Source organism: Podarcis filfolensis (assembly GCF_964270895.1).
Source record: "Podarcis filfolensis genome assembly, chromosome: 2".
Lineage (NCBI taxonomy): Eukaryota > Metazoa > Chordata > Lepidosauria > Squamata > Lacertidae > Podarcis > Podarcis filfolensis.
Window position 1 is genome coordinate 53,969,105 of NC_139605.1, and position 15,649 is coordinate 53,984,753.

The window sequence follows — 15,649 nt, forward strand, 5'->3', positions numbered from 1 at the left end:
GTGGCACTGGAGGAGCTCAGAGCAACAATGGCTTCTGCCATTCACAAGAGATGTTGGTGATCTACTATATATTTTGGAAAGTGGTTTGTCTGTCTATCTGTTCATTCATTCTCTATACATTGACACCTTGTTTATTTGTTCTTTTGTTTATTTGTTCTCTATACATTCAGACACCTCTCAATATATTATTGCCAAACTTGACACAAGGATTTCTGAGGCAGAAGTGGGGGTCTAATTTGATGCCTGGGTGCCATGTGCCATTTTGAACCAAGATGGTGGACTTAAATGGGACTTCAGGGTGACTGTGCTCATTTTTTACATAGGTTTGGCTGCCTCTTGAGATTTCATCATCACACTTGGCACAAAGGTTACTGAGGTTGTTGTTGATTTTGGAGTGCTGGGTGCCAATTTTGATTCAAGATGGTGGGCCAAAACATGACTTTACTCAGTTTTGGGGGGAAAGGAGGCAAATTCACAAATTACACTATTTAAAAATCACAGTATTTATTGGTTTCAAAAAATTCCCAGACAGTGCCAGGAACTCCTTGTTAATGGTATTATAGAGAAGGGGCCAAATACATGGAATTTATAGTAAACTCTCAACCAAACCTATGTTCATTCATCCTCAAGACCTACCAGGCAAATGCGACCAATGCGGGAGTAGACAACAGGACTCTGTGGGGAATCAGTAGATTTCTCTCGGAAGAAGAAATAGAGCTTGTCATCATTTCTCTCTGCGCTGTCTGGAATGAGCTGTGCATGGACAAATGCTGGGTCTGCAAAAAGTAGTTTAAACAGTAACATGGTCTGAAAGGGTGAATGTTCTTTCCAGACTCCAGGACCCAAAGCTTTTGTGCTACATGTGATTCCTCACCAGCCCATGGAATGGGTCACCTGGCCGCTGTTAGAAGAACCCTAACAGCAGCTTATACTTGAATTTGGGGGCTAAGTAACTCAAATCTTTAAAATGTTCCTTAGATGTGTACTCAGGTTAATGTATGCAGTACACTCGTGCAGTCACAATAATTCATCCCCACTGGAAGAGGCAGCACCTCATCTCTAGATGTGAGTGTTTTCTTCCTCATGTCTCCCCTCCAGTACTGCATTGGCAAAGATTTGAACTTATCTTATTGTTGCAGTGAAGAAAGAATATTGCCAGGTGAGGAAATTGGCTCAAGCCCCTATCACCTGACAGATGCTCCTACCACATTACTCTGAAACATGTTGTTTACTTAGCAAAGTGCAGCAATTTGTCTCACACCCTGCACAGCTTTGTCTGAGAGATGTTTGTTTTCATTCAAGAGCAAATTATTCATTGAAAAGTGATATAGGGTAAGGACTGGCTCCATGCACAGGCTTGGGTCCACCCCTTTGGAGCACATATTTACTTCATAGAGCTCTACACTGACATACTATGGCTCCTTCAAACAGCTCAAGTGGGGAGAACAGAATGTAGGTATCTGTCCTAACAACCAAAATTCTGTAGGCTTTTCTATTATAGTGGGTACTGACTCGATACCTAGTCTTCCCCAAAGCTTGGAGAAAGAGAGATTCAAAGAAAACAGTTTTCTGTTCTCAGTTGGTCAAAGAATAGAGCAAGTTTTAATAGCATAACGACAGCAAGATTTGCTAGTACAGTGGTACGTTGGTTCTTGAACAGCTTAGTTGTCGAACAAATCAGCTCCCAGATGTCGCAAACTCGGAAGTGTTCCGGTTTGCAAATGTTTTTTTGTTTTTTTATAAGATATTTATTAAAATTTTTAGAGGTACAAAAAGAAAAAAGAAAAAACATCATTTTAAACAAAAAAAGATAAAATACAAAAAAGAAAAAAGAAAAAGAAAAAAGAAAGAGCAGAGAATTAAAATCCATTAAGCAAAAAGAAAAATCAAGGAAAAATACAGCAAATCTTCCCATTACTTATCTTTCATTAGCTTATTTCCCTGACCTCCTCACACCTCCCTTTTTTGTATTCTAGGTCAATTATCCATTTCAGCAAATCCTTTCCCTCTTTTCAATTTTTGTCCTGTAAATTTATCTTTATATTAATATAACTTTACTTTCCCTCCTTTCACCAATTAACAGTCTGTTTTTTCCTAAATCTTTGTAGCATTTCTGCTAAAATCGCATAAATTCATTCCAACATCATTCCAACATTCATTAATTCTGCAATGTTTCTGTAAATAGTCTTTAAATTTCTTCCAATCTTCCTCCACCGACTCTTCTCCCTGGTCTCGGATTCTGCCAGTCATTTCCGCCAGTTCCATGTAGTCCATCACCTTCATCTGCCATTCTTCCAGGGTGGGTAGATCTTGTGTCTTCCAATACTTTGCAATAAGTATTCTTGCTGCTGTTGTAGCATACATAAAGAAAGTTCTATCCTTCTTTGGCACCAATTGGCCGACCATGCCCAGGAGAAAGGCCTCTGGTTTCTTCAGAAAGGTATATTTAAATACCTTTTTCATTTCATTATAGATCATCTCCCAGAAAGCCTTAATCCTTGGGCATGTCCACCAAAGGTGAAAGAATGTACCTTCAGTCTCTTTACATTTGCAACATTTATTATCGGGCAAATGATAAATTTTTGCAAGCTTGACTGGTGTCATGTACCACCTGTATATCATTTTCATTATATTCTCTCTTAAGGCATTGCATGCCGTGAACTTCATACTTGTGGTCCATAACTGTTCCCAGTCAGCCATCATAATATTGTGTCCAACATCTTGTGCCCATTTAATCATAGCAGATTTCACTGTTTCATCCTGAGTATTCCATTTCAACAGCAAGTTATACATTCTTGACAAATTCTTAGTTTTGGAATCTAACAGTTCTGTTTCCAATTTTGATTTTTCCACCTGGAAGCCAATTTTTTTATCCAAATTATATGCCTCCATTATCTGATAACAGTGAAGCCAATCTCGCACTCGGTTTGCAAATGTTTTTTTGGAAGCCGAATGTCCGACGCAGCTTCTACTTGAGTGCAGGAAGCTCCTTTCCATTATTGTTTACTCACACAGATTTTGCTTTCAAAAGTTGCCATGTAAATTTTTGATGGGACCAACCTCATCCTAAAAGAGAGCTGAAATGTGGGTAGGGTGCAGTGGTATAATGGAGGGGGAACACCCCCTGGTACGTTTTTCAGGGCAGGAGCAACAATGTCATCTGCCAGAGCACCAGGGTAACTGACAGACCTTGCTTGCTCTGGCAAGTGAACGAGGCAATATGTTTGTGAGGCTTTCGAGTTTGTCGTGTATCACCATAAAGGAAGTCAGAGTATGAGGAAACTAATCAAGCAGAGGGCATACACGTATTTTCTTTTCTTTGATGGAGTCCCTGCTTTCCTGTAAGATTGTCTGCATTTCTGGTAAAGCAAAAGATAGCCTTTCAGCTGGCTGAAGATTTTTGCTAAAGCTCAATGCATTTAATAAACTGAAACTATACCATTAGAAGTAATCCTCAGAGTTCAACATAGCTTCCCCCCGAAAATTATGTATAGGACTTTTTGGATTCTCCTTGTGGATGAGCTATAAGGGGTGTCAGGAGCTCCTGAACATTAAAATTCACGACTATGACATTGGTTGAGTGGAAGAGTGAAAATCTGAACACGTGTAGTATGTGCCATGCAACTGTTACTTCACTGTGGGTCTCCGTACTGATGCATCTGACAAAAAAAGGTCTGACCCAGAAAACCTGTATAACAACAACTAAGGCTGCAATCCTATACACACCTACCTGGAAGTAAGTCCCAATGAACTCAATGGGACTTATTTCTGAGTAGACATGTTTAGGCTTACACTGCAAGTTAAGATGCCATAGGCATGTTGTTTTTCCTGCAACAGATTAATTCATCTACCGCTCTCAAACAAGTCCTGATTGTTCAGTTCAGGGCTCACATTTTGCTGTACCTTTCCTGATCAGTTATGGAATCCTTTTGTGGTCACACAAAACAGTGTTAGCCAAGGTTGAAAATGAAGATTTACGGAATGCACTTAAGACGCAATCAAACAGCTTCTAGGCATTTCATCTCTGTCAACATTTGCTCAACTTGTGCATATATTATTCCATTTTATTTATTTTAAAACGTAAGTCCCACCTTACAGCTGAAAAGCAAGTCCAAAGGTGGCTTACAAAAACATTAAACTACATAGTTATAAAAATAACTGTAAGAACAAAAGCTGCTTGTTTCTTCAGTCTATGATGGCTCCTCCTGGCAGGCCAGCAGCTACTGATGTGGTTTATTGTGGCATGCAGACACTGCCACCTTGAATCACGACAAATGAGTCAAATGACCTGTTCAGATCAGAAGACCTGTTGAACGAGTCAGCAAGAAGCACACATGGGCCTAGTGGTTATACAGATTTGTACTAAATCAGCTCTTTGGCTCTCCTCTCTATCCAATCTTTCCAAATTAATTAACTGGTGTCAATCAAGTAGGGTCCGTGTTTTAAACCAGTAAATGTTCTACAACACTAGGGAAAGGACCACTTCTATAGATTAACACTTTCTTGAAATTCTGTTCAATGCCCCAAATAAAAGCTGTTCTGAATAACTTCAGTCAATGCTTCACACTCTAAGGCTTGTTATGATCCAAACTTCAGAAAAGAATTCTGAATCCGTTGCTGCCTTTGGTACTAAGATTCTCTTACTGGATGTGATGGTGGCTTGTCCTGTATCACAGGCCAAAACTAGGGAACCAAATCTTCATGTCAGTGTAGAAAAAAAGTTGACATAAAGCTCAGTGAGTTAAGCAGCTGTTTGCTAGGCTGCTGCAGGAAACATGGCCATGTGATTGATTAACTAAGCCTTCTTACTCTACAGTGCTGGAGTCCTGAGCTCTATTCCTTGTATCACCTCATTTGTAATGCAAAATGAGGTAGTTTAAGAGTTCTTTACTTACACAGCTCAGCTTGAAAAGGGTGAATGGCAATTGAAATCACAGGCAGGGAAAATTGCTTTACTATGGCATCCCAAAACTGAGAGGCAGGTAGTGCTTCTCAACTTTTATGAAATGATACCCTCCCCCAAAAGCGACTAGTTCTTCTGTGTCCCCCAATGGCACAATGATAAATTTTCAAGTGCAGGAGCTCATCATGACAGACTCTGGAGTAACACACCCCACCCCTGAGAGTCCAAAAGTGTGGCTGTGTTGATCCATAGATGCTGGTTGTGAAGACCTGCGTTCACATACCTGATTAGCCGAGAAGTTCACTGGGTGACCTTGGGCAAGTCACTCTTCTCAGCCTAGCCTACCACACAATGGGTGGGATTCATCTTCCCATCAGCAGAAGCCCTGTGCAAGGACTTCTGTTTGCATAGTGGAGCTTCCGTCCCCTGCCTCCCCTGCAATTGGCCCTGGGGGAGTCAGGATAAGCCCCAGAACAGTGAATGAGGAAGGAAAGGAGGATCCTTCCATCAGGCATGCAGAGATGCTTGCTGTAATGGAAGCTCAACACAGCACATTGTTGATTTCTTCCCAGGGCCATTATGAGGAGGAAATGGGATAACTCCCATATTTGCCACCACAAGCTCAGTGGAGGAATGCTTAGTAGCAGTACTACTACTACTACTACTACTACTAGTACCCCTCCCATCTGACTGGGTTGCCCCAGCCACTCTGGGCGGTTTCCAGCATATATAAAAACATAGTAAAACATTAAACTTTAACAACACCAAGCAAAATGTAATGCATAGCCTTTTTATATGGTGCTGAGGTTCATTTTGAACTGTTTGTAACAGGCTGTGGGACAATTATGCTGCTTTCTAACATACGTTTAATGTAAAAAACAGATGCCCATTTTAAAACAGTGCAGGAAAGGCTCTTGCCAGGTAAATAAACGAATACTGCATGTCCTGCCTTCCAACCCCGCAAGCATGCAGCACTGGCAAATCCCAGTCTTATGGATGACATCCTCTCTCCTACTGGGGAAAAAGTACTAGAGAAGTGCTGCCTGCCCCACACTACATGTCCCTCACTCATGTGGAAATCTCACCTGCCCAGCTTCTTTCACATCATTTTGCTTTCCCAGACAACCAGCTCATATTGTGATGGACAGGCCCTGGGTCTGCCTCCTAGTGACCCCCCAACCAGTGAGAACTGGTGAGTCCATCAGAAAATCAGGAAAGAGAGTGTGGAGTTTAAGTTAGATGCTGACAGTTTTAGCAGTGAAATAGAGATTTGACTCTCGGTGAAAGAAAAATTAAAAGCCAGTGTTGGCAGGTGCAGGTGTTAAACTGTCTGAGAGGGGTTAGCCAAGCAGAGCAAACTGGTCTTGATTCCCTGAGGGGAAATAAAATCATAGAAGGGCCTGAGTGGGTGTTGCAGGTTAGAACACTGATAACCATTTTAAGTGGGAAAAGTCTACCTGAGACTTGGCTGAAAAATAATGCTAAAAGTTTCTCTGTAAAGAAACATACAGTTTTGTTCCAGAAGTGCCTTATCCTCATCCTCTAGGTGGGGAGTGAGTAGGGCTGCCATACGTCCGGATTTTCCCAGACATTACCAGGATTTCAAATGCTGAATTGACACCCGGGGGGAACCTCTGAAAGGCGACGGTGTCCTGAATCTTAGGAAAGTCAATTTAAAAACGTTTTCTTGGCATTTTTGTAAAAAAACAAAGAAAAAAACTCAACTTTCAGGGTGTCCTGGTTTTTATTTTTTGAAATACGGCAACCCCAGGAGTAAGTGGACAGTGGGCAGCCTTGACAGAAGTGCAACGCCTTGCTGCTCTACTTAAATATAAACCCTACTATGAATAGTTAAGCCTAGGCCTCTCCTGTGTAAGAACAGGGTGAGTTTCATCTAGTGACACACCCATATTACCGGTCAAGTTACACCCATATTACATTCTGTCACACATACACTAGTGCTTTCTTATACACATACTATCGCTAAATTTTTGCACCCACATAACGTTGGTGTGCTGAGGTAACTGGACCTGTAAGTTGTCAGGAACACAACTCTATGCATCCGCCCAAGAGAAGCTGTGTACCATACTTTGAAAAACTCTGGGCCTGGGCTGTTCATAAGTCTAATGTCAGTAACCTTCATCATTAGTACCAAGAATTCCCTTGCTTGCGGTGGGGGGGGGGAGCTGTAAGATTTATGTGGTTGCAAGCACACCTGTCTGCCTTAAAAGCTTTTGTAAGAATATCTTGGAAGCCCTGCAATTTGGGGATATGTTGGTATTTTCTCTAGAGCCATCACTGCTAAAGAATTGCCATGGAAGGCAAATGGTCACCCTTATAATCCAGCATTTGCTTTCATAGATAGCTCTGTTCAGGTTACTAAAATGACATCTCCCTAAATTTGATTCCCAACCCCAGTTTACTCAGCTGTTTTTGCTGCTTCACAACAGCTGGAGGTGCAACCAAAAAGGAAGCTGAGACCTTCTCTCATTGGATCCCTTTCCATGATGCATGCTGGAGGAGAGAGGGCAGGAGATTAAATGCCCTGGATCAGTTATCAGAAATGACAAAAATACAAACCTGCCCTTCACCACCAACTGTGTGTAGAGAAATAATTCCAGGAGCAAAATGCTTTTGAATGCACAAAAGGGGACATATACCAGAGCCAAGGAATCAAGCAAAAAGAGAAACTAGTCAAATACCAACACACTCCTGAAATGACCAGATGTCTTAACTTAGCACATATATTTTCTTTATGGAAAGAAAATTATAGAAGACAATGACTTCTTCAGTGATGTGCTTTACAAAGCCCAAATGAAGTAGGAACATTTGCAGATTCTGTATTTCGTGTTCCACATAGATGGAGCATTTCATATCGATTAAGGCTGGCAAGGCATGAACAGGGCAGGAGAGCCCTATTCCTGGTGTCTTGGGAGCTAGACAGAAAGTATGGACAAGTGTCAGTGCAAAGGCAAGGCGACAGCAAAATCAAGTATCAAGGACCAAAAACAAGGGAGTACAGAAGAAGGTTATGATAGGTGTCATGGGGACACCATAACAGCAAAGGAGACTCAAAGGGCACCAGGATGAGAAAGGGGGTCCAGAGAGCTAAATTAAGATTCCATCATCCACAACAAAGCCCACTGAGCTGGCTATATATGGACAGATAAAAGAAACCAATTGTAGGCAGCTGGTATGACTTGGCATGAAGCCCTCAGGAAGCCAGACTTGAGAAGTCACCATGGAACAGTGTGCACTCACAGAAGGAACTTGAAGACAAAGGGGAGGGGGGTTGTTGGTTAATGCTCCTGCTAGTATAATGTTTTCTTAACTAAAACCTCTTTTTATTCACATTTTCTTTCTTACAATAATATTCTGAAACAGAGAGAGGAAAGAAGAGAGGGAAACTCTGTGCTCCAAGTCACAATTCCCACCATGTAGCATGGACATTGGACACAAAGATCATGAATGCAGCCTTGCTTTTTGTCCTCTGCACTTCAAACTCTGCAGTCTGCCCCCCTTTCACTCACCATTTAGCCAACGGGAGTTGTATTGGTCAGTCCTCATAGCAGTCTGCTTGCCCATGGTGCGGAAGATGGCGGCATCAGTGCCCATGAAGTCAATGTAGACACCAGCATAGAGTTCTTCATCTGTGGGCAACAGAGGATAGGGGGAAGAAACTTAATGAACTTAATTGAGAGTTTTGTTGAGGCAGGATTCCCAACCACTCACCCCACTGGTTCTGTGAAAGAGAGGGATGGGGGGAAATATATGAATTGCCTGGAATGGTTCACTTCTTAAGTGACACCTGCAGAAACAGGGAAGCTACTCACTGGCACTTTGAACAATGATGTGAAGACAAGTACCTCAACCTTCTTCTTTTCCCACCTCCATCCACCCCCCAAAAAAGTTGTGCATCAGGGGTTTGTACATCTCCATGTGAGAAAAGAATGCAAAGTTTTATTTTGGGCATGGATGGCACAGACAGTATTGCCAGACTATGAAACTGGAACCATTATCTCTCTTAGATCCTCAACATTCATTCATTCATTCATTTGCTCAGAACTCTTAAATGGGTAGGAAAAGGAGAAACTCCCCTCCTTCTGTAGTCCTTTCATTCTCAAACTCATTAAGAAAGCTCTGATTAGAGTTTTCTCTCTCCATCTTCCTCTCTCACACACACAACCTCTGAACACAGTGTTCAGAGGAGGGAGAATTCAACCAAGGCCTTTTTTCTTGTCTAAACTGCAGCCACTTCTACTATTTGCCTGATAGGGGAAAATAGTATACAGGCAGCCATATATATTTTTTCTCAGCTTTGAGGGGAAATGTGATTTAGACTGGGAAATCCATGTGTGTGGGGGGGGGATTAATCCCTCTCCCAGTGCCACTGCCGCATTCCGTTCAAGCCCCCCCCCCCCCGCAGCTGCTTTAAAAAAACCACCACCACCCAAACACCAAGAAACTTCAAGAGAGCCAATCACAGATTTCCTGCATCTCATCTAGTTTGACCCTAGGTGTATCAACTGCCCTTCACACCTAATATAGTTTAAATAGTTTAGGGTTAACCTGTCCTGTGCTGTTTTCCCCATCTTCTCCCTTGCGGAAACATGCAGCCTTTCCATGTCATACCACTCTGGTGGCATCACCCACAATTCTTACAGACAAACTTAGAAGTTAGAGGAAAAGAAGTTCCCCGCCCCTAACTCAGATGCTTTAGGTGCTAATACTCAGGGGAATTCAGAAATTTGTAATTAAAACATGAAATAAAGAGTAAAGGGGGACTGTATCTCCTAATTATTGTATCGAGTAACACTGGCTAAGAGATGTGGGGAAAGGAAAAAGGCAAAGCACCTGCACTTCCTGGTCTCCTGACTTCATTCAGGTCATGCCTGAAGCTGCTGTCAGCATGCAACGGCTATATATTTAAGGATGAATTAATTAAATGCTAGAATTTTTTTGGGGGGTGGTATGGTGATCCTATTTGGTAGTGAGTGTGAGATCAAACTTGGAATCTGTGTGAATTGTTCTTGGAGAGTGGGAATGAAAAGAAACGACAAGGGGAAAGCAGGGTCTCTGTAGAAGGGGCACTTTCTTGTTGCTCTGACCTTTCATTGATAGAAGAAACCTCATAATGATCAAAGGCAGGGGAGAAAAGGATCAAGATTATTAGTCATGCACAACATATGAACTGTTAGGTGCCCTTCCATAGTTTCCCTACCGCTGCACTGAATCTCTTATACAGAAATTAGTAAGGCTTACAGAAATGAACCTAAGTTCATTAGCAAAGCTGCTAATCAGGTCCAGCACTCAGACAGGAACCCACTGGTACAAGGGCACAATTCCTGCCTGTCTCAGGCCAGTGCTGCAGCTGCTTTCAGATTAATTAAGAAGTTTGGGGCTTGTCGTGTAAATGGATACTAATGCTTGGACAAGATCAGAGGCAGCCAGGCCATATCAAGGGGTTGGGGGATTTGCAGGAAGAAAGAACTTTGGCCAGCACTGGAACCGACTCTTAGGGGAGAGTGGTGCAGCTGTTGTGCCAGTAGTAGGCCCAGGGTCAGTAGGACAATGATACCACTCCTAATTATCTCCCTGCTGTGAAATTTTGTAACCCCAGCCCTCCACATAGGGGAAAGCCCTGTGGAGCTTGAGCCACCATTTGAACTGGAGATGGAGGGGCCCTGCGGGAGATGGTATGGCCACACAGGACAAAGTTCAGAGGATGCCCATACTTGAAATCAACCTGGGGTTGAGTGAAAAAAGGTGGGTCTATGTGGTGAGGGAAGGATATAAGAATCCAAGAAGATGAGAACATTCAAAGATATATTTATATACAGATATTAAGGGGGAAGAGTAAAATATACATTGGTAACTCTAGCATGACCAATGGAAAGGACCAGGTTTCTCAAGGGAAGTAGAGGGGTCTGCATGAAATTTGCAGCTGGCTTAAGTCAGAATTTAGCTGGCTTAAGTCAGAATATAGCTGACTATACGTGAATATAACTGGCCAATCAGGCATTGTGTTGTTTTGGAATGCTAGGGCAGTGGGAGGAATAATCATGTATGATGGATAAGTGGAAACGACTGGACCATAACGAAGTGACATAAATGTCATCTGTGAAATTTTGCCAAGGAACCTCTCAGAACTTTGCTATTCGCCAAAGCCCTATTCCTCCTCTTCTCCCACCAGATGGGACACTGCAGTTTAGTGAATAGTATGTCCTTTCTCTTCTTTATCAGGATGCGAGAGGCCATGATCTTTCCCCATTAACTCCGATGACATTTCCAGCTAACTCATCCATGCCTGAGGATGGCCAAAACCATTTCCTGACACAGAGCAGCTGTTGCGCTGCATGCTTATAAGTAGCATAGCTCCCCTCCCCCTTATCAATCCTGATATCGTTTTAGAACTCATAATGAAGGGAAATTTCTCAACAGAGGCTGGATGACCATCTGTCATGGATGTTTTAGTTGAGATTCCTGCATTGCAGGAGGTTGGACTAGATGGCCCTGGGGGTCCCTTCCAACTCTACAATTGTATGCCTATAGAATGACTGATGTTGCACAACCATGGAACTCACTTATTAATGCTGATACGGTGTCCACCTTTGGGTCATACGAGCATTTTCCTTTTCCTGACTCAAGCTTCTCTGGTTCCAGGTAGAATATGTAATCCTGGAAAGTAAGGCAACAGGTAGATCAATGATTTGCTTTACCACACACTATTACCTTAGGCCTTCACAAGTCTTTTTAATCAGAGAGCATCTAAAAGTACATGGAACACAAGATGCTGAATACGTGAATCACACTGTCCAAACCGCATCTCTCTGGAGTGGAATTTTCGTCCAACAAGGTTACAAGAAGTGGAATGTAAGAAATCCTGGCATGTAATATGTCTACCCCATGGAAGCTGCTTTAAATCATTTTTCAATGGTGGCTGACTCACTGGTGAGTTCATTACCTCACCATGCAAAGCTATTTTTCCATGCCACTACAGACTTTATTTTGTTCAGAGACCCTGTGGAGGCATGGAGAAAAATCACCACCAAACCATGTAGAAAGCTGGAGCAAACATCACCCTAGCAACTGCAGTACTGTATACATGCTACTCTTACAAGTTTTATATCAATTTCAAGTCAACCCTAAGAAATGTGGCAGCAGAGCCACTCTCTAAAGTTACTGCATTGACCAATTTACAGGAACATTCACTTTCTAACTCTTTTGTACACCTCCCAAATATGTGTCCCATTTTAAAGTTGCAGAAGTAACATTTCTCCTCCTAAAGAAACCTGTTCTGTAAATGAAAAAAAAACCCACATTAATATAAAAATAGTGTATCCCACCATCTTTATCCGCATGGTGCTACTTTACAAAGCCATTCCCAAAATTCATACTTCTGAACCTCTCCATCTCAAGAAACACTGGATATAACATTCTAGCCAAAGATTCATCGTTTTCCTTGCAATGTTTGCACACAACATTACATTTTCAGACTTTTTCCACTGGGTATGACCATTGGGTGAAGTGAAACAACCGTGTGCTGTAATATGTGAACACTACAGGTAAGTGTCAAGTTACCACATACTATTACTAAGTAGTACCTAGGCACTGATGAACTTCAGATTGCCTTCAGACACCCTGTGCTACAACCTCTTCTGGGTATGAAACAACAATAAATCATGGATGTCACATTTCCCCCCACCCCCTAGAGGACAACCAACAGCTATAAGCAGAGCAGATAGGATGCAGGCATTAAATATTGCTGAGAAATGCAGAGTGAGTGAATGCCATTTGAATCCCTCCTATCATGAAACTAATGACTCATTACTCCAGTGACTCACAAGCGGTACACTGGGATCCACTTCTGGCCTTATAAGAGGGTTGCTAGGATGCTGGCAATGCTTGTAGGTGCCAATGTGGCAGAAGGAGCAGTGGAGAAGAGACTGCCAAGCCAGGGTGGTAGAATCAACATTTGGGAAAGAAATCCCACAAGTGGATCTTTTTAATGAAATGTTTGGAAATCACTGCTTTAGTGGGCTGGAAGCCATTTAGAAATTAAAGAAAAATGTCGTGAAAAGGTTTAAGAGGTTTCCTCTTGTGGTTTGATAAAAACATTAAACCTAATCTGCCAATGTTAAGCACTATTAAATAGTACCAGGTTACCAAATAGGCGGAGAGCAGGCACTGACCTCAGGGCCTTGTGCATTTTAGAGGCCCTGAAACAACGGATCAAAATAATATTGATTTGATCTGAAAGAAAATTACAATCAAGTTTTCTTAGTTCAATATTATCCCATTAGAGTGCATGCACAAGGGGAAGGACAGGATTTCGACTGCCTAGGGGCCTCCACAGGGTTTAATCTGGCACTGCTTTTAATTCCCATTTATTTCGATGGGAGTGGCTTAGGTTGCAGAACTTGACATACTTACTTGAGAGTAGGCCCCTGCTTCCAGACAGGAGTTTAATATGAAAACAGGTCATTGAGCTATTGCAAACAAGATTGTTGGCAACAGGTGGTATATATCAGATTTCCTCTAGAAAGGGTCTATGCATATTAATTTGGAGTGAGGAGGATGTGGGCTAACATTTTGATGCCAACAATGTTATGTGAATGTGGCGATCAATCAATCAATAATCCCACAATAAACATCCAACTGAAAGTACCCTCAGTTGGACCTACTTCTGAGTAGACAAACATTGGCATGAACTGTTAAATAGCTTCTGTTAAATGAGATGTAAATTTTAGCTGGAGCATACTTATTTTTATATTATTGATTTATTGGGAAGTATACATATGTGTTCATATAATTTTACCCAAAATGTTTTTATTAAAATGTCACAAAAATGACTTCAGCATGTTTTTAAAGAAAACAAAAGTCTGTTAAAATATTTTATTATATCTGTATTGGCCATGAAAAAGATTTACTACTGATACTGTCCCTTGTTTTTCTAAGCTAAACATCTTCCTTTGTTGAATAGGGTCCAATTGGCCATTGTGCAGCTACTGTTCTAGAATTGTGGCTATTTATTAACAGATCTTTCCTACAAAAATGTGAGAACTTTTCAGGGCTCCCCCCCTCCATCCAACGAATGGAAAGCAGAGCAGTAGGCTTTGTGTTTTAAGAATGGGGTGGTGTAAGGACTGAAAAGATAGGGAGTGTGAGATACACGGTTCAAATATTTTAAACTCAGACTATTATTGAGTTCATTCTTTTGACAGCATTCACCCTATTGATCTTTGGTAAATGATGCTGATGCTGTCTTCAAGATGGATTGGATTGGACAGAATAAACCCCTTTCTGTAGTTCATCTTTCACCTGAGGAATGGCTAAAGTCAGCTACTTTTAGCAGAATGGGCTGAGTCAGCAGCATAAGGAACTAGAGTTGGGATGAGTGAATGAGATAAAAGAACAGACATGAATATGAGCATAGGGAATTTGTGGTCCCAGCATACAGCTTCGTGGGGGCCAGAAATACCAGCTAATGCCAGCACAGACACATATCCAAAGAGTTCTCACTAGATACAGACACTTGAATAATGACAGGTTTTTGTAAGAAAGTGCAGGGGTCTAACTGGCTTGTGACCAGGGTCCCAAAATAACCCCCTCCCTCCACATAAGCCTACCCAGCCTCTACGCCCTTAGCCAGGGCTCAATTCTAGTCAACTGAGGAGCAGCAGGTGGCTGTGGAGGAAAGGGCATTGATGTGGTGGTGCATCAAACCTGATGACATTTTAATGCCACACAAGCACCCTCTTATTTTGCAATTCCTTTCAATTTGTCTCAGCTCTAAATTTATTTTTTATTTTCACCAAATGATTTGATCCTGCATATATCTTACAGTTAATAAGTACTTTCCCTACTATGCATTTAGGTGGGCATTATGAGCCTCCTGTGTTTGTATCTGGAACCTGAGCTGAGCTAACTTTGTCTGCACCTCTGTCTCTGATTCATAATTTGAGACTCCTGGTTATTTTGCTAAAGCCTGTGGCACTCTTGGGATTTCACGGATGACTTTGAAAAGAGCACTAAATGTTGCAAGGATTCTTTATTAAAGTGGGGATAGGGACACCTGTCCATAGAAGTTCACTTGACTGGAGACAAGTGCAAATGCAGTTTCTTTACATGGTATACAAATAAATGGAACAGGATTGATATGTTTGGGATAAAACAGCTGTTTGAAGTTTAAGCACAACACAGTTTACAAGAGTTGTGCTAATGGGAATGTCACAAATTGTATTATTTGGTGCAGTTATAGGTTCCATCCACAGGTGGTGGTTGGGATCTGCAATTTACCAAAAGATAGAAAAGGGGGCTTGAAGGGTTCCAGGCTGCAGTAGGATGTGACAAGTGTGTTTTCTACTCCATTCCCTTTGCAACTTCTCATCATCTGATACATCCCACTCTCTTCCCCACCTCCTTGTGCTAACAGCTTGGGAGGTCAACAGTGGCAGGATATCAGTGAAGACTTGCTTCCTCTTTCTAATGTATGTCAAACACATGGTGACAATGCCCAAGGGAGTGATGAAAGTAGGATGGCTCCTGACATTGTGCAATGCATTTTAACTGGCTAATAGCAATCAGTGATAATATAAATAGCACATCAAGTAGAAGCTGGAGATTCAAGCTACAAAGAGCAGGAAAATGAAAGCTGGCTTTTGAATGAGACCAAGTGTTGACACACAAAACTATAGTTCTAGTAAATCCTGTAGACAGCAGATGCAGGCTACTAAGCAGTTATAC

The 15,649-nt window shown here is 41.8% G+C and overlaps 1 protein-coding gene across 7 annotated transcripts in view; it reads right to left on the reverse strand.

The window, feature by feature from the left end:
• The window catches only part of SEMA3F (semaphorin 3F), a 125,502-nt gene that overhangs the window by 16,967 nt on the left and 92,886 nt on the right, over window positions 1-15,649 (reverse strand). For all 7 annotated transcript variants that reach the window (XM_083603329.1, XM_083603335.1, XM_083603331.1 and 4 more), the window contains 3 exons: window positions 11,488-11,581; window positions 8,434-8,553; window positions 637-776 (listed from right to left, as the gene is read on the reverse strand). In XM_083603329.1, coding sequence (XP_083459455.1) covers window positions 637-776; window positions 8,434-8,553; window positions 11,488-11,581 — 354 coding nt within the window. The remainder of the gene's footprint in view (window positions 1-636; window positions 777-8,433; window positions 8,554-11,487; window positions 11,582-15,649) is intronic.